This window comes from Syngnathus scovelli, chromosome 1 (assembly GCF_024217435.2).
Source record: "Syngnathus scovelli strain Florida chromosome 1, RoL_Ssco_1.2, whole genome shotgun sequence".
Classification (NCBI taxonomy): Eukaryota; Metazoa; Chordata; class Actinopteri; order Syngnathiformes; family Syngnathidae; genus Syngnathus; species Syngnathus scovelli.
The window spans coordinates 29,846,866-29,864,562 of record NC_090847.1 but is presented as its reverse complement, the minus strand read 5'-3'; the positions used below and the strand labels follow the sequence as shown (position 1 = coordinate 29,864,562).

At 52.4% G+C, this 17,697-nt stretch overlaps 3 protein-coding genes across 7 annotated transcripts; all 3 read left to right on the top strand.

The window, feature by feature from the left end:
• The first annotated feature begins 30 nt into the window (after positions 1-30).
• Positions 31-9,294, top strand: mta2 (metastasis associated 1 family, member 2). Of its 2 annotated transcripts, XR_011087780.1 has the most exons (19): positions 31-487; positions 2,495-2,562; positions 3,094-3,187; positions 4,284-4,401; positions 4,512-4,575; positions 4,708-4,825; positions 4,914-5,016; positions 5,119-5,218; positions 5,303-5,491; positions 5,714-5,788; positions 5,861-5,919; positions 5,998-6,125; positions 6,601-6,740; positions 6,839-7,067; positions 7,136-7,225; positions 7,581-7,699; positions 7,784-7,926; positions 8,003-8,566; positions 8,599-9,294. XR_011087780.1 is itself a non-coding variant. In XM_049743077.1 (18 exons), the coding sequence occupies exons 1-18, from the start codon at positions 460-462 to the stop codon at positions 8,160-8,162; spliced, it is 2,025 nt and encodes a 674-aa protein (XP_049599034.1). In that variant the 5' UTR covers positions 31-459; the 3' UTR covers positions 8,163-9,294. The 2 variants fall into 2 exon arrangements, 1 of the variants encoding a protein (XP_049599034.1); XM_049743077.1 differs by having other exon boundaries at positions 8,003-9,294.
• A 213-nt stretch (positions 9,295-9,507) lies between these two features.
• On the top strand, positions 9,508-11,614 carry cth1 (cysteine three histidine 1). The gene is made up of 2 exons (XM_049743421.2): positions 9,508-9,827; positions 10,511-11,614. The coding sequence occupies exons 1-2, from the start codon at positions 9,819-9,821 to the stop codon at positions 11,372-11,374; spliced, it is 873 nt and encodes a 290-aa protein (XP_049599378.1). The 5' UTR covers positions 9,508-9,818; the 3' UTR covers positions 11,375-11,614.
• A 139-nt stretch (positions 11,615-11,753) lies between these two features.
• taf6l (TAF6-like RNA polymerase II, p300/CBP-associated factor (PCAF)-associated factor) lies at positions 11,754-17,625 on the top strand. Of its 4 annotated transcripts, none has more exons than XR_011087777.1 (12): positions 11,754-11,971; positions 12,605-12,760; positions 13,345-13,431; positions 13,509-13,659; positions 14,071-14,276; positions 14,337-14,411; positions 14,596-14,816; positions 14,970-15,102; positions 15,495-15,623; positions 15,692-16,278; positions 16,516-16,958; positions 17,432-17,625. XR_011087777.1 is itself a non-coding variant. In XM_049743061.1 (12 exons), the coding sequence occupies exons 2-12, from the start codon at positions 12,614-12,616 to the stop codon at positions 16,856-16,858; spliced, it is 2,019 nt and encodes a 672-aa protein (XP_049599018.1). In that variant the 5' UTR covers positions 11,754-11,971; positions 12,605-12,613; the 3' UTR covers positions 16,859-17,377. The 4 variants fall into 4 exon arrangements, 3 of the variants coding, with proteins under 3 accessions (XP_049599018.1, XP_049598997.1, XP_068508548.1); XM_049743061.1 differs by lacking the exon at positions 17,432-17,625 and having other exon boundaries at positions 14,071-14,121; positions 14,182-14,276; positions 16,516-17,377; XM_049743040.1 differs by lacking the exon at positions 17,432-17,625 and having other exon boundaries at positions 16,516-17,377.
• Positions 17,626-17,697: the final 72 nt, after the last annotated feature.

Genomic DNA, 17,697 nt, shown 5'->3' with positions numbered 1-17,697 from the left:
GTCGAGATGACGTTTCCGACGTTTGCCGAACGTTTCCGAAGATGACGACGAGCGTGTGTAATCGAGTGACGGTGAAGACCAAGAAGAAGAAGAAGAAGAGAAGGACGAAGATCTGCCGAGCGGAGGATGAGAGGAAGAGTGGAGGTAGAGACAGACGTGTGAATGAGCGAGTGAGAAGGCGGCGGCGGAGGAGGAGGCGGTGGTGGTGGTGGGGGAGAAGGAGAAGGAGACGATTGTCGTGAGGGAGCAAATTCAAGACCAATGTTTTGGAGGAGCGTTTCGTGACGGAAACTTTCAACTTTTTTTTTTTTTTTTTTTTTTTTTTTAACCGCCACTCACTCGGCTTGTTGTGCCCCGGAGCCGGCCGGCTTTGTCTCACGACGCGGGCGTCTATAAATGGACTAAAACAGAGCCCCGCAGACGATCTCTTCGCATTAACCCAGAGCTCATTACTAAAGAATGGCGGCCAACATGTATCGAGTGGGAGGTAAGTTGTCTTATTTAATTTAATTTTTGTTCATTTTTGAACACCCCACCACTCCCCACCTCCTCCCTCCAGCGTGGTTGTTCCTTCTGGCTGCACGTTAGCTTAGCTACACGCTAGCTGTCTGTGAGCTAGCCGCTAATCCCCGCTAGTGCTTGCTAGGCTAAACGTAGGCACCGCACCGTCTACTTTTCAATTCCAGTCAACTATTGAAAAGACGTAGCGCATTCACAACCAGTTGAAAAGCCGCTTTTGTCATACAATTTCCACCCGAGGGGAAATTTGACAGCCCTAAAGTGCGCCCAAGTGTTGCAAAAGGTCAACTTCCAAATTCGATTCGTTGTCCGCCGACAAAGTTATCGGGAACCCACTACGAGGCCCCCACCCCCCCTTCTCTCTGGTCAGAACATTCAATTCGGCGTATTAACACGACAATTTGTCGTCCCCACGACCATTTTAATTATTTGCAACATCGGCCTGAAGTGGACTCTTTACACATGGTGCTAGTTAGCATTAGCTTTGCTTTGACAATGCCCGGTAGGCTGAACTGATAGATGCGGCTTAGGTTTTGGCACCGGCTTTAGTTCACATATGACTGTTGGGGGGGGGGGGATACAGAATTGTTACAGTCCCCGAGTATTTGCCGCAAGTATAAAGATTTCATCTGAATTCTACAAGATGGTGGCAGCAAAGCACTACTTTTGTCCAAATGAAACTTCTCAACAGACTTCAACTAAAAGCAACCAAGCTGAGCTGAGTCTGCTGCAAATGGCGAATTGAAAATATGTATTCCAAGCAAGTCTTTGCTTCAGTGCGTGGGTAGGCGAGCAAGTCCGGTCCTCCGGTGTCCAGCAAGATCCCGATTGTTATCCAGCTTCTCCAGATCTTGCTGATCATTCCAATTAGGTGTGTTGCAACAAGGAGACGTAGAAAACGTGTAGGGCAACGACCCACCCGACTTGCCTGCCTGCCTGCCTGCCTGCCTGCCTGCCTGCCTGCCTGCCTGCCCGCCCAATGCACTTTAACGGGTGCGCAGTCAAAGTCGTTAACACAGTGTATCTACATGTATAGAATTGTAGGTTTTCTCATTTTAAGATCAACGTAAGCACTCATTCAAATTACAACAGCGCCTCAAAGCGTGCATGGGCCAATGTTAGATTCTGACAGAGCGATTTTTTTATTTTTTTTTTTTCAAAGACTCATGAACCAAATCTTGGGACTAACGCACCGGTCAAAAACCCTTCGGCAGTACTTTTAATCGACGTTTGGGCCGGGATACGCGTCACCAGCTCGATCCGTCCAAACGATTGTTCAAGAAAGCCAAATTCTGAGCCTAACACCAATGTGGTTTGTCCGTGTTTGCCGTGTTTCTGTTGTCGCCCTCCCTTCCTCCATGTCCATGCGTCACTTCTCACCCGTCCCCTCTCTGCTCGCTCACAGAGAAGGAGGAAATAAAGGGACTGGCCCCAATGACCTTCAAAGAGGTGGGCTCATTAACTCTGCAAGTAAATCGCGCCTTTTTTTTTTTTTCTTCTTCTTCACAAAACTGAAGAAATAACTTGGCTGAATGGGACATTTTTGCCTTTGATTGGTCCGTTTTTTGGATGAGATGAGGGCTTGGACATTTTGTTTCGTTCCAATAAGCCATCAGTTGGAGTGAAATTCACATTTTTGGGCCTCCAGTACAGCAATCCCTCACGATATCATTTATCGAGGCTTCGGTGCATCGTGGATTTTTATAAACTATAAAAAAAAAAGTTGTTAGTATCATAAGAGTTCTAAAAACATATTTAAAGTATTGTACCTTGTTATAATAATAAAAGAGTTTTAAAAAGATATTGACCGTATAAAAAAGTAACATTTGGCCAGCGATATGCGGAGAACAATTTGCGAGTCCAATTTGTCGACTACCACGCTCAAATGACGTTTGAAAGAATCCCACGTCTCCACCTGCTTGCTGGTTGGACGTAGGTCTGCTTCACCTCTTGCTGCGTGTTTCCCTCCTTCCAGATTACGTCTACTTTGAGAACTCCTCCAGCAACCCGTACCTGATCCGCAGGATAGAAGAGCTCAACAAGGTGCTGTGGTGCCACACACACACAAGCACACGCATCCGGTTTGGCCCAACACTGGCGTGGGAGCCTCCTTATGTCGTAGCAGACTTTTAGCCTGTCAAAGATGAAGAAACATCCTTTGAAAAAGGCATTGGGCTTTCCTTTGGCCACGCCAGAGACTCGCTGACTGGCTGGCTGGCTGGCTGGCTGGCTGGCTGGCTGGCTGGCTGGCTGGCTGGCTGGCTGGCTGGCTGGCTGGCTGGCTGGCTGGCTGGCTGGGCGGCTGGCTGGCTGGCTGGCTGGCTGGCTGGCTGGGCGGCTGGCTGGCTGGCTGGCTGGCTGGCTGGCTGGCTGGCCTTTAATGTTGCGCAATTTCAACCTTTCAACCATTGGTTGTTCTACTTTTGCCACGCGCCGCCCAGACATTTCGCTGGCGTAGATAGACGGAGAGACAAAACTGGCAGAATTGCTTTTAATTTGGGATGACCATTTGGCTTTTTGAACTTCTTAAACAAAGATGTGTTTCTTGTGCAAATTTGGCTGTGTTTTGTGCAGACGGCCAACGGGAACGTGGAGGCCAAGGTGGTATGTCTCTTCAGACGGCGAGACATCTCCGGCAACCTCAACGCTCTCGCCGACAGCAACGCAAGTAAGTTGCGCCCGCCGCTACTCGAACCGCCGTCGAGTCGCCTCGCGTCCGCCCAAAAAAAAAAAAAAAGAAAAAGCACCGCCGCGACATATGCCGGGTCCGGTCGGCCTGGGCGCGACAAGATTGAACATTTCCAAAGAAATGAAAGCTGAAGAGAAGAAGCTGTTGGACGCTCATGTCACACGCCTTGAGGAAGTCGGGCCTCAAAAATGCCTTCAAATGAAAGTCAAACTGGATCATTTGTCAACATGCGTCCCGTCCCGGCCGGCGCCTTTGCTGCGCTCTACTTCTCCACGACGCCTTCACTTCTTTTGTCTTGTCTGCGTGTGATATAAGGAGTTTGGGCGGGCTTATGCTGCTTTTGACATGCGGCCCACCGGAGGCTGAGCACATTTGCTCATTAGCGAGGAAGCCCCCCCCAAAGGATGCACCGCCCACCCGCCCGCCTCAGACAAAGCAAAGACGTGCCCACCTCCAAAATCGAGGCATCCACTGTACTGTTGGCCAGTCACACGAGGACACCGTCGTCAATATGGCTTTGAGAATTCCAAATCTGGGTCCTCCGTCGTGCCAGTTGGGCTGCTCGTCTATAAGAACAAATAAGTACGCTTGGTCGCATGTGGCGGAACAAAAGGCCCTTTTTGTGAAAAGTGTGCGTGTATTCTTTAGATGGAGTGTGCTGCTCTGTGTGTGTGTGCGCGTGCGTGCGCAGCGCAAGTTAGGATACATGTTTGGCACCTCGAGTTCGGTGCGCGGGGTTTCCGACATTGTCTGGCAGGGACTAGCCGGACGGCGGTGGGGGGTGAGAGGTTAACAGAAAAGGGGGTGTAGCCCAAGTAGCGTTCCTCCTCCAATGTGTGTGCGAGCACGGGCGGGCTTGCCCCCTCGCTGACGGACGGGGTTTCCCGTAGCGGAGCGCAGGGGCGGAGTCCTTCCAGAGATGGAGCAGGCGATAATGGCGCCGCCCCCTTGGGCTTACCACAAATAGCAAAATTGGGACCGCTCGCTCGTACGTTATGTACAGAGGTGCTACGGTCGGATACTTGTGTCCAAAAGAGGCGCAAAGTCCAAATGAAAATGCCATTGTCATTTGAAGGGGAATTTGAGGAGGAGTCCAAGCAGCCGGCGCTGGCCGAGCCACAGAAGCACCAACTCAAGCACCGGGAGCTGTTCCTCTCGCGCCAGTTTGAGTCGCTACCGGCCACTCACATCAGGTAGTGCCTGTGCTGCCGTGGCCGCCTGACCCTTGTGCCTGCTGCCTGACCCTTATGCCTGCTGCCTGACCCTTGTGCCTGCTGCCTGACCGTCCACTCTCTCCCCCCAGGGGCAAGTGCAACGTCACCCTCCTCAATGAAACCGATGTCTTGGCAGGGTACTTGGAGAAAGAGGTGAGAGGAGCTTGGAGAGCATTTCACACCTCAACTGGCTTTGCTTTGCTTTGCCTTGCTTCTGATGCTTGCTTTGTTTGAAGCACAGCAAACCTTCCTCCCCCCCCCCAAATCTTCCGGCTTTCTTTTCAGGACTGTTTCTTCTATTCATTGGTGTTCGACCCGGTCCAAAAGACCCTGTTGGCCGACCAGGGAGAGATCAGGGTGGGCTCCAAGTACCAGGCGGATGTGCCCGACAAGCTGGCGGAGGGTGAGGAGCCAAATGCGCCCGCGCCGCTCTTCCGCAAATCCGTTGATTTGATTTGATTTGATTTGATTGATTGATTTTTTAATCTCAGGAGAATTGGACAGCCGCATCCAGGAGAAGCTGGAGACCAAGGTGTGGGACCCTGACAACCAACTCAAAGACCCCCAGATTGACCAGTTTCTGGTGGTAGCAAGGTAAATGACCCAAGCCCAAATAGGAACTAACGGCGGCGTGATTAACAGATGACTTTGAGGAGCTCCCTCGCCTCATTTGCATCTTTGACTTGTTGTTCACAGGGCGGTGGGCACCTTCGCTCGGGCTCTGGACTGCAGCAGCTCCATCCGCCAGCCCAGCCTGCACATGAGCGCGGCGGCGGCTTCGCGCGACATCACGCTGGTGAGACGTTGGCCAGCCGGAATGACTGGAATAAGCCAGGCGGACGCTTCTAAGCCCTCATTGCGCTGCGTCTCCTGTGTGCAGTTCCACGCCATGGACACGCTGCAGAAGAACCATTACGACTTGGCCAAGGCCATGTCCACGCTGGTGCCCCAGGGCGGCCCCGTGCTCTGTCGCGACGAGATGGAGGAGTGGAGCGCCTCCGAGGCCATGTTGTTTGAAGAGGCGCTGGAGAAATACGGCAAAGACTTCAACGACATCCGCCAGGACTTTGTAAGCAGCGGAAAAAAAAAAAGTGCACCGGGGCTGAGATGGCCTCAAATTTAATAGCAAATTCATTTGAATCCCAAGAAAGTCAACGGAACATTTATAATGCAAAAACCTTTTGGCCGACGCTCAACTTGATATGAAAGGGTTCATCTGCACTTGGGTCCCTGCCTGCTCTTTCATGTCTTTATTTTGCTGTGCTGTGCTGTGCTGTGCTGTGCTGTGCAGCTCCCTTGGAAGTCTTTAGCCAGCGTGGTCCAGTTCTACTACATGTGGAAGACGACAGACCGCTACATCCAGCAGGTAAACACCCCGTCGTGGTTTGGCGCCGCTCCGAGGCCACAAAGCAAGCGTTTGTTGCCTCCTCCTCCTCAGAAACGACTGAAGGCGGCCGAGGCGGACAGTAAGCTGAAGCAGGTCTACATCCCCACCTAGTGAGTATTGCGAGTCACTGCGGCATCACGGCAGAAAAAAAATGCAAACTTTTTTTCGCCGCGGCCCCTTCTGACCAGCACCAAGCCCAACCCCAATCAGATCATGGTGCCGGGGAGCAAGCCGGGCGTGAACGGCGCCGCGGCTGGCGGCGCCGCCGCCCCTGGCGGCGGCTTCCAGAAAGGACTCAACTGCGAGAGTTGTCACAGTAAGTCAGGCCTCGTGGCTTGTCCTTTTTTCTTCAGTTGGTCATTGAAAGGAGGAAACGTGTTGCTTTTCGACCACCGTGAATGGATTCTTTTAGGAATGGCTCTTCCAGTAAACTGGGACTTTATTACCTATTGGACTCCTGTAGCCGCCTCAGGTGCCGCCCGACACGCAGCCGTATTTATTATCTGTGACGACGCGTCCGTCTCCTTTGTTAACTTTAGCGTCAAATACTGTGCGTATTTGACACGACATTGAAGCAAGCGCATGTTTCCTTTTCCCGCGCTGAAAATGCTGAAAGTCCAAAGTAAGTTGGGATTGTAAAAATAAGTTGTCATAAGAGACCAATTCTCCAGGTGAGCCAGAATACTATCAAATTCGAAATCTTTGAACCAAAAAGCGAGCAATGAAAGATTTTTTCATTTCCCGTCTGAGGCTAAAGTTGAAGAGAAACTCTTTGATGTCTTTTGTGCCAGCGGCCCAGTCGCCTCAGTGGTACGCTTGGGGGCCCCCCAACATGCAGTGCCGACTGTGCGCCTCCTGCTGGATCTACTGGAAAAAATACGGCGGCTTAAAGACCCCCACGCAGCTCGAGGGCGCCGCCCGGACCGGCTCCGTATGTCGCCCCAACACGCACGCGCGCGCACGCACGCACGCACACGCACCTCGCGGTCCCAAAGCACGCGCCCATTTCATTGTCCTCCTGCGTTTCAGGAGTCAGGGCCGCGCAGTCACATGACCCGCCAGGAGGTCCAGGGCCTGTCGCCATTCACGCGCAACGAGGGCCGCGCCAAGCTGCTGGCCAAGAACCGCCAAACGTTCATCCTGCAGACCACCAAGCTGACCCGCGTGGCCCGCCGGGTCTGCCAGGACATCCTGCAGCCTCGGCGGGCGGCGCGGCGCCCCTACGCCTCCATCAACGCCAATGCCGTCAAAGCCGAGTGTACGTCCACCCGCGTGCACGCGGCCGGCTCGAGGCTTGGGACCCACGTTTGACTCTGCTCTCCTCAGGTATGATCCGGTTGCCCAAAGCCACAAAAACTCCCCTGAAGAGCAAGCTGGTCCCCCGACCATCGCTGGCCAACATCGTGAAGGACTTGGGTAAGAGCAGCCGGACCGGAGGAAATGGGTCCCAAATACATGCCGAGTCCATTGGGGCTCGGAGGTCAGCGAACTGGGGTCGAGGCCAGAGTTCCCAGCAATGCCGGTGCGTCGGCATTTAGCTGTTGCGCTGCACGCAAATGGAAGCAAGTGTGGATGCACCCCCCCCCAATAAGTGCCATTTCTATCGTTGACTTTTCCCCAACGGGTCACTTTACTCAACTGCTTTTGACTTTAAATGTGGGACACGCTTTAGTTTTTGCCAGATTCTTTTCCCTTTAAATGTCTTTTGTGCCATATGCTGCCTTGCCTTGGAATGAAATCCGATGTTTTTGATTTGTTTGGTTGTCTGCAGCCATCGCCGCTCCTCTCAAGCTGAAAGCATCCAGGGGACCCCCGACGCCCATCAACAGGAACCAGGCCAGCCAACCTAGAGCGGGCCAAGGCCTGCTGGGAAAGAGGGGCTTTGACAGCGTGAGCGTCCTCGCTGGCGCGCCAGCCGTCCCGCCCCGCGCCGGCCGGCCACGTCCGACTCAAATTGGCCTTTGCTTTGGACAGGGCTCGGGAACGGCCTACTCGGCCAACGGGAGGGCCTACACTTCAGGCATGAGGACCACCTCGCAGTCTGTCATCAAGCGTCAGAAGGTCAGCCAGGGAGAAGCCCCCAACCCTGTTGTCTTCGTAGCCACAAAAGACACCAGGTACTCCCAAATGGAGCCCGACCCGAGCCCATTGAGCACAAGATATACTTGACAAATGTGTTCCCCCCCCCCACAGAGCACTAAGGAAACATCTGACTCAATCGGAGATGCGCCGGGCGGCTCGGAAACCTCACCTTCCTGTGCGGCTCAAGCTGCCGCCGCCACCACCCCCTCGCCCCCTGGCACTGCCCTTGCTCCCGTCCAGCACCAGCGAACCCATCGTCCTCGAGGACTGAATGGCGGGCGGGCGGGCGGGCCGCTTTTCTTAACAGGATAGTAGCGGTCTGTGTCCATACTTTTCTCTTGAGATTTTTTTTTTTTTTTTTTGAGTTCCCCACCAAGGATCCCCCCCGCAGCTCAGGCTTTGTAAGATTTTATTACAGGTCCTGAATTATTTTGTAACACCCCACTGGCTTTTAAATGTGTAATTTAAGTGGAAAATATTTTCTCCCTGAAACGTTTTTGGATGGTAAAGCGCACCGTGTGTTAATGTATGCATCATCGCTATCTCTGCCCAAAGTGAAGCTTTAAACACTTCAAACTTTTCCTTTGGTCCTGACCATTTGATTCATGCGCCATATGCGGCTGGCCGGCAGCCAGGCAGGCAGCCACGCAGGCAGGCAGCCACGCAGGCAGGCAGGCAGGCAGGCAGGCAGCCACGCAGGCAGGCAGGGAGCCAAGCAAACACCGGACGGCTTGCCGACCTGTGCCAGATATCCCAGCCAGGCATTGCATAGCGTCCAATAACACAGGCTTGTTTTGTGCTCGCTTGAACAGCGGTGCTGCCGCCACTATACAATAATTGTTCAGGACCCTCCACTCTCTTTCACTTTTATATCTCAAAGCCCACCCCAAATACCTTTTTACAAAGACAATTGGATCATCATAATCCCTGGATTCCACAACACTTGGGGGATAGCAATGATTCTTTTTTTCTCAAGCAGCTTTGGTCCCAATGTGGAGTTTATCTTTCTCAAAAAAATCAAAAAGAGTGGGAAAAAAAGAAGAAATGGCTGTGTTTGTAGCAAATACCCATCTGTAAAGAAAAGGCAAGTGGATAACTGCATTATTGCAAATGTTTTCTTTTTTCTACAAACTGAAGTACATCACTGAAGTACAGTTAGGTTGTTGTTGTTGTTGCTGCTGCAAATTTTGAGATGTCATTGGGCAGGGGGGCAGACCCTTCAAAGAAGTGTGTGCGTGCGTGCGTGCGTGTGTGTGTGTTGGTGGGGGGGTAATGACATTTTGTATAGGCAGCAAGAGAAATATGCGACAAATGTTTTTTTATGATTATTCCAGCGTCTCTTTATCCTGTAATCTTTCTTGATGACAAAAGAAATAAAGTTTGTTTTTCTTTTTGGTCACGCATTTCTAGTTTTTTCTTAATTTGCCGCGACCTAAAGGTGTTGGAGGTTGCCTTTGTTCCTTTTATACCTCCTTGTTTGCTTATTTAAAAGTGTTGTCTTGCGTGCATCACAAACTGTGTGTGTGCGTGTGTATGTGTATATATGTATATAGGATGTGTATATACAGTATGTATATATGTGTATATATATATATATATAATGCATAATCGGTCCCTGGGTCGTTCGTTCGTGCACCACGTGACAAAAGCAGAGCACCTGGTTGGTCCACGGTCACGTGACCCTGACGCACACCAGATTGTAATTTGGCGGGACCTTCGGGTCGTGTTCTCCACCACGTGCAGCGTTGACCTTTTTCCGCTTGCGACTTTGTGACAGAAGAGTGGACGTTTTCGCGTCCATGCCATCCCCCATGTAAATAACCACGTATTGTCATTGATTGTGAAAAAGTCGTATCCTGTGCCTAATTAACCGAGGCGGGGGTCACCTATCAATCACGAGCAAGTAGCGGAGTAACCGCGCGCAGCCATGATTGGGGTAAGTCATTCTAAAACGGTTTTGTTTTGTTTGATTGAAGAATTATGACCAAGGCATATTTTGGTTTAAACACATTTATCATTGAATTTCCTATTTGAACAATTCTCTTCAAAAAGCAACATTGATTCGATTTCAAGACTAGCTGTCTTCTGCCCTCTAGCGGACAAGAATTGGCTTGTTCTGCGTCACGATTGATCAATATTTCGAGTAAATGTCGGTTTTGCAATCACTACGTCTGCACAAATTGTTGAGTATTATCTCACAATATTTGTTGTATGAAAAGGTGCCAACGTTTCAGGTTGATTTAATTTTGAAGTTGAAGATTATTTTCCAAGGCTGGTTTTTGTTTTGAGGGTTGGGGTGTAACGGGCATGATTTCATCCTTCGGTGTAATGACTAACTGGGCGTATCTTGACCACCGGGATGCAGTCGAATCGTCCTGCGTGCGTAGCGAGTTTCACAACTGACTCGGTAGTTGTGGATTTGTTGAGAGGATAAAGACCACTGTGAGTCTTCAAGTTCAAGTTCAAGTTTACTTTATGTCTTATGTCTGCCTGTATGATTTGCTCGCTAGCACTGAGCGAGATGCTTGGTTTAGAATGAATGATGCTTTTGTTAGCCCATTAAAGGCGTTTTGCATGGAATGAGCACACCTGCGTTTGAGCCTTTTTATCTTGTCACAGGTGAGCGGTGACTTGCTCCTTCCCACTGGCCAAGATGAGGAGCTGGTCGCCAACCTGCTCTCCAGCGAAGAGGGGACCAGCGTGGACGGTGACGACGGCGCTCTTTCCCTGGCCGAGGCCCTCCTCCCCGTTTCTGACCCCCCGTTGCCCCAACTCCCGTGGGTGTGCTCCACCCGCTACAAGACGGAGCTCTGCGCTCGCTACGCCTCCACGGGCTCCTGCAAGTATGCCGAGCGCTGCAGTTTCGCCCACGGCCTGCGCGACCTCCACGTTCCCTTTCGCCACCCCAAGTACAAGACGGAGCTGTGCCGCAGCTACCACTCGGCGGGCTACTGCTACTACGGAAGCCGCTGCCTCTTTGTCCACGGCGCGGCCGAGCAGCGGCCCGTTCCGCGCCGCGCCCGCCGAAACGTGCCCTGCCGCACTTACAGCAACTTTGGAATCTGCCCCTACGGCACGCGCTGCAACTTCCTGCACGTGGAGGAGGCAAAGTGCGACAAGAGCGCCGCCAAGCTCCCCGGGGCGCGTAAGCCCCAGCAGCAGCGGCGGCGGCAGTGGCCGCCGCCGCCGCCGGAAGCCTTCTGCCACACCTTCAGCGCTTTCGGCTTCTGCGTTTACGGCACGCGATGCCACTTTCGGCACGCCGTCCCCAGCGCGGTGAAAAGCGGCGGCCCGAGCAGCGCCGGCCCGGCCTCGCCCGCTCTGGAGTCCCCGTCGGTGTCGCCCTCCGCCTCCCCGCGGCCCCGCAACGCCTTCACCTTCTCTAGCCAGCACCTGGGTGACCTGATGCTCCCACTGGCCTTGCAACTGCAGCAGATGGAGAGCAACAAGGCCTGCAATGTGTGGGAGCAATATCAATACTGAACACTCCGAAATATTTTTGAAAGGGGAGTAGCTTTTTAAACAATCTTTTTTTTTTTTTTTAACCCATACATTGCTTTTTCTTGATACTTTTTGTTTTCTTTTTTAAGCATAGCTTGTGTGTTTCTCGACCATTAAGCTCGAGTTGGACAGTCATCCTGAATCACAAGTGTCATTTAATTTTTAACTGTTGTACATAGTGGGAGGAATGACGAACCCAAATAAAATGATTTTAATACCCTACTTTTTGGTCACATCGGAGGTGGCCGTTTTAGTCAGGCCTCTGTTTTTGTAATATAGTAATTTTCCAGCATTTGAATCAAAACAGAATCCTAAGGCTGCTTAAGTGCCTTTCATGCCACAATTGGTGTTTTATTCAGCATTTGTGTGCTGAGTTTAGCAGTAGGTCAGTTTAACCGGAAGCCTCGCCTTTTACTTTGACACCGTTGTCTTATTTTGACAACGCCGGCCGACCGGCGTCGACTTTGTTCTTGCGCGATTGCGAACTTGCCACTGCTATGGCTGGTGCTAAGCTCTCGAAACGTCCGAGAAAATCCTCCACGTGAAGTATTCCGCCTCAATTTGCTTCCGTGTCGCAAAGTACGTAAACATGTAGACTTAAGATATCATTTTGGATTGTGTTTTGAAAACGATTGAAAGCAAGCGGTTATTGTTTGTGTTGTCCGTAGCGTTCGAGCGCTAGCATAATAGCGCCCCCGAAACCCCATTTAAGCTAGCAACGAGTCAGAATTAAAAAAAAAAAAAGTGCATAACATGGGCATGAGGGAGAAGACGTTACTACACTGTTCAAAAATGGAGTAGCATGCGATGAATTTGGGGGTTGATTCGGGCCGGGTAGGCTTTGTTATGTTGACGCTTTTGAAACTTTGCCGCTTTGCGTCTTGCCGAGCAAGAATACTTGATTGTGCCTTGGGACCATTTGTTTGCAACAGCAGTTTAAAGAGACATATTGACACATACTGGCTTTAGCGTAGCGTATGTTAAAAGCCATTCAGATGAAGTGCATTTCACCTAAATGCCTGAGAAGAGAATCCATGTTGGTGAGGAGCTAAGTTTATGAAATGATTTCAGGATCATTTTGCCTACCCAATTGAATCCGTCAGTCATTCAAAAAGTCAACATTTGATGACGTTTGGCAACAGAGTCAAATGACAAGGTCATGCACGGAGGTCACGAAGTTTTGCCACACTTGCAGCTGCTGTATTTTTCAAGGCGAAGCGGATGGCGGAGCGAGACGAGCGACGCTTCGCCGAAGTGTCGCGGGAGTCCGTCAAGTGGATGGCCGAGAGCGCCGGCGTGGAGCTCGACGACGACGTGGCCGCTCTGCTGGCCGAGGACGTCTGTTACCGGCTGAGGGAGGCCACGCAGGTGAGAGAGAGAGAGAGAGAGAGAGAGAGAGAGAGAGAGAGAGAGAGAGAGAGAGAGGGTCTATGAATGCGCTGCAGACCCAAAGACAATGCTTCGAGCCCTTGCGGCGCATGCTTTACCCCCTTGACATTGAATTGCAAGTGTCAGACGAAAGGTGTGGGAAAGAATGAATCCAAACGTACAATGTGTACAAGTTAAATACAAGTGAACTGTCAAGGAAAAATGCACTGTACTGGATTGGGGGGGAAAACAAAGTTGAAGCCATTTGAACTTGCGCAGTTTGACCCTTTCACAATCAATGTTGGCTGTAGCCATAGGCTCCAGCGCGACCCCGTACAGGATAAGCAATGTTGAAAATGGATGGATGGATGGATGGATGGATCACTGTCGTCCGTGATAACATGTCAAGTCAAGTTTATTTGTATAGCCCTAAATCACAAACAGTCTCAAAGGGCTTCACATAGCCAAAAATGGACAATTATTCTCAAAGCATCCCCTGATGTTAAGCTCCCAACATAACGCTAAACAAGCAATGACTGATGTTCCGCGTGGTTTTTTGGCGGTTGTTTTTTCCCACACAACAGGGCAGCTCTCATTTCATGAGACATGCGAAGAGAAGGAAGCTGACAGTGGAAGACTTTAACAGAGCTCTGCGCTGGAGCAATGTGGAGGTATCTGGAGCTAGCTGGCCAACTCATGGCTCAACTCGCTGTGCATCGCTCACACCGACCCTTTGAACCTTGCCAAGGCCATCTGCGGTTACGGCTCCCAAGAAGTGCTCCCTTTCCGCTCGGTGAAAGAAGGGGAGCTTTTCGTCAGCGAGGAGCGCGAGGTCAACCTGGTCGACTTGGCCCTGGCCACCAACATTCCCAAGGGCTGCGCCGAGACCATGGTTCGAGGTACACTTTTCCCCCTCATCGTTGTTTTCCCACTTCTTATTTGTAGGATTAAATGAAATGCTGTAAACAGGAAAAAAAAAATCATACAGTAAATGATGAGCATTCAAGCAGTCTCGCACACTGTTTTTAATTGCCATGGGCTGCTGGTAACCTTGTTCCTTCTCCAATATAATATTTTACTCGGGTTTTCAGCCCATAATTCCATTCTGACCTCTGGGGGGGGGAGGGGGGACAAAAGATTCAAAAGAAAACATGCCACTCTGCACGTTTAGCAAATTCTACAGAAACTTTAGGAGGACATGAAGAATTGTGTGTGAGGAGTTGGTACTTGATGATTGACACGCCGGTGCCATTGAAGGGGGGGGGGGGGGTTGCTTTGCTGAAAGTCTCTGCCGACTGTTGTTTTGCCAGTGAGCGTGTCGTACCTGGACGGGAAAGGAAACGTGGAACCCCAAGGAACGGGTAAGACACCGACCGGGACGCCGCTCAGCGCGCCCGCCGCTAACCGCCGTGTCTCCCAAGTTCCCTCGGCGGTCCAGTCGCTGTCGGAGGAGCTGCTCAAGTACTACCAGCAGGTCACGCGCGCCATCCTGGGAGACGACACCCACCTCATGAAGGTCTGCCCTCGGCAGGGTCGGGCCGCCGCGGGCTCGGGCTAACCTCTGACCTCCTTCCAGGTGGCTCTGCTGGACCTGCGTTCCAACTCCAAAATTGCTGCCTTGCTTCCATACTTTGTTTACGTCATCAGCGGGGTGAGGCCGCTGGCTGGCTGGCTGGCTGGCTGGCTGGCTGGCTGGCTGGCTGGCTGGCTGGCTGGCTGGCTGGCTGGCTGGCTGGCTGGCTGGCTGGCTGGCTGGCTCGCCCTCCTGCCCGCCCGCCGGAGAGGGCCGTCGCGCAATGTTTGCTTGCACGCTGATTGCGTTTTTGTCCTCGCAGGTGAAGTCGGTGAGCCACGACCTGGAGCAGCTCAACAGGCTCCTGCACATGGTGAAGAGCCTGGTCCAGAACCCCTACCTGTACCTGGGCTCGTACGTGCGCAGCCTGGTCTCCAGCGTCATGTACTGCATCCTGGAGCCCCTGGCCGCCTCCATCAACCCGCTCAACGACCACTGGACCCTCAGGGACTACGCCGCCCTGCTCCTCAGCCACATCCTCTGGTAGGTGGGGGGGCCCGCCGAGCGAGCGAGCGAGCGCATGCGACTTGTGAGTTGAGGTGCACAAAGACTGAAGCGGTCGGTGCTTTGCAATTGGGAGGAGATCTCGGTGCTATTTTTTCCAAGTCTTGCCCCGCCCGGCCGATTTGCCTCCAGGACCCACGGCGATCTGGTGAGTGGGCTGTACCACCAGATTCTGCTGTCTCTCCAGAAGGTTCTGTCGGACCCCGTCAGACCGCTGTGCTCCCACTACGGCGCTGTGGTGGGCCTCCACGCGCTGGGATGGAAGGTGACTTCCTCCGCCGGGCGCCAGCCGCTTTTGCCATCCATCGTGCTACATTGCTTTCTGGCAGCAATTTCTTTGCTCAAATTGGTCAACCTCATTGACTCCTTGATTCATAATCACATGGAAAATACTTGTCCATTTTTCCTCGGCTACGGCCGATATGGTTTAATTTTCCATTTCAAAACATTGTTTCAAAAGAATCCAGGTGCACTGAGCAATTCTTTCCAACTCTGACGACGAAAGCGTTGGGCGAGCGAGCGAGCACGCTTTACGTGAAACGGTTTCACCTTGAACGAGATCAAAATGGGTTTTATTGTGATATTGTTCAAATCCGGCCAAAGGCTCGCTCCATGAATTCAAAACGTCAATGAAGAAGTGAGTGACTTTTGCCGCAGGCTGTCGAACGGGTTCTGTTCCCGCATCTTCCCGCCTACTGGGCCAACCTGCAGGCTGTGCTGGACGACTACTCTGTGTCCAACGCTCAGGTCAAAGCAGATGGACACAAGGTCTACGGGGCCATCTTGGTTCGTCCCAAAATTAGTCCCGAACGGCGCTAAATTGCCCCAATCAATTTCATCGTCCTGTCCTGTAGGTGGCAGTAGAGCGCTTGCTGAAGATGAAAGCGCAGGCGCTGTCCCAGCCGGCAGCCGTAGCGGACGGAGGCGCCGGTGCCCATCCGGGCTCCGCCGCTGCCCATCCGGGATCCGCCGCCGCCCATCCGGGCTCCGCCGCCGCCCATCCGGGCTCCGCCGCCGCCGCCGCTGCTGCTTTGGGCTACGGGGTGAGCTCACCCGCTCTCAGCCCGCCACCGGAACATCTGTCCGAGGCCGCCCTGGGCATCGCCAGCCACCTTCAGACGGGCGGCGCCGGGTGCCCGTGGGAGGACTGGGCCCCCGTCCCGCTGCCCGCCATGTACCGCGAACTCTACTCCTTCTTCGGGGACAGCCTGGCCGTGCGCTTCAGCAGCGGGCCAGGCTTCAGCAGCGGGCCCGCTGCGGCGGCCGGCGACCCGGCGCAGCCCGGCGACGCCAGGAAGGACCCCCCGGGGCCCGCCTCCAATCACGACACGGCGCGCAAGATGCCCCAGCTCACAGCCAACCTTAGCATCAGTCCCAGGCACGACGGCAGTCCTCGGACAGACCCGGCCCCGCCCAGCCTGGCCGCTACTGGATCGGGAAGGTACAAAGCAGAAAGTGCCGTTTGGGGAGAAAATGAAGCATCGAGAGCCGAGAGTTAGTTATGGGTCCTTTGGCTCAAAAATGTGACTAGGTTTGAGTGTGTCGCAAGGTTCGATTCCATTTCAAACGAGACAAGCTCACCGTTTTGAATACAATTGATTCCAAACACATGTTGACATTCCACTTGATGCAAAACAACGACAAGCCTTTCTGATTTTCTTTGCGTTCCCACTCCCAGGGCTGTGGCCGGCTCCTCCTCCTCCTCCTCGGTTGAGCGCTCGCGATGGTCCACCTCGCGGCCGGGCCAGCGGCAGGCGGGTCCGTCTCGCGACGTTTTCCCCAAAGCTCGCTTCAGCTCCCCTCAGGCGCGACCCCTCGTCTTCTCCTTCCTCATCGGCGGCAGACAAATGGGCCGCAGTTGCCGGGGCCGCCGACCTTTCCAGACCACCTTTGCCCTGACGCCGGCTCCGGCTGCCGTCCCGCCGCGCGCCTACGCCCACAAGCTGCCCGTCATCGGTCGGGTGGGAAAACCCGTTCGGCGTTGGGCGCGCTCCCACTATTCTCTCCACCTTCCCCTTTAGGCCCACATGGTGCGAGCTCTGTTGTACTCCATTTGCTTCCGGACAGAATAGTTGTCCACGTTCAACCATTTGAAGTTTACCAACCGTAATAAATGGAAAGGTGTGTTTCACAGCTTTGACGTTTTCTTACAGGTCCTACTTACTTGTTTGTCATCTTTTATTGTATTCATTTCAACTAACAAAAGCAGTCGCGGGTGTAGCCCATGGAGGACAGCTGGGACAGTTGCCTTGCCGTGTGCCTTTCCCAGCTGTGCGGTGGGCGGGGCACGTCCGTGGTCACCCTCGTGCATGAGGGAGGGAGGAGAAGCCATTTGGAAAATGAACCAATGCCTTTCTAACATAAACTATCATCTATTTATGTGAACATTCTTATTTCATTGTGCCACTAATGCGTGCATTTTCATTCAAGTCATTTTAAGTAGCAAATGTACATATATTTTCAGTTCATAACTTTACTATGCTATTATCTAGTTTGGGGTCCTTTTATAAATAAAATAATAAATGCCCTTGCCAATTTTAGTCGTAATTCCTCTCTCTCTTTTTTTTTTTTTTTTTTTTTTTTTAACTCTGCAGGAATTGCTTGTATTATTCATTTATCAACCTAACGAGACGAGGTTCGCCGGGGTGCCGGAGCCAAAGCCGTCAATGTTTGGCCGGGTAGGGGACACCCTCGCCAAGCCCAACACGTAATCCGCTCTTTCTTATTTGTACTTGCTTATGTTTATGAAATACAATGAATAAAATCCAAAAGATATGGTTGAATTGAATCCATTCGCCTTCGTATTGACGTCACACGTGACGTGATAACGATAGGCGTGATTTCTTGGCTTTAGCGGCGA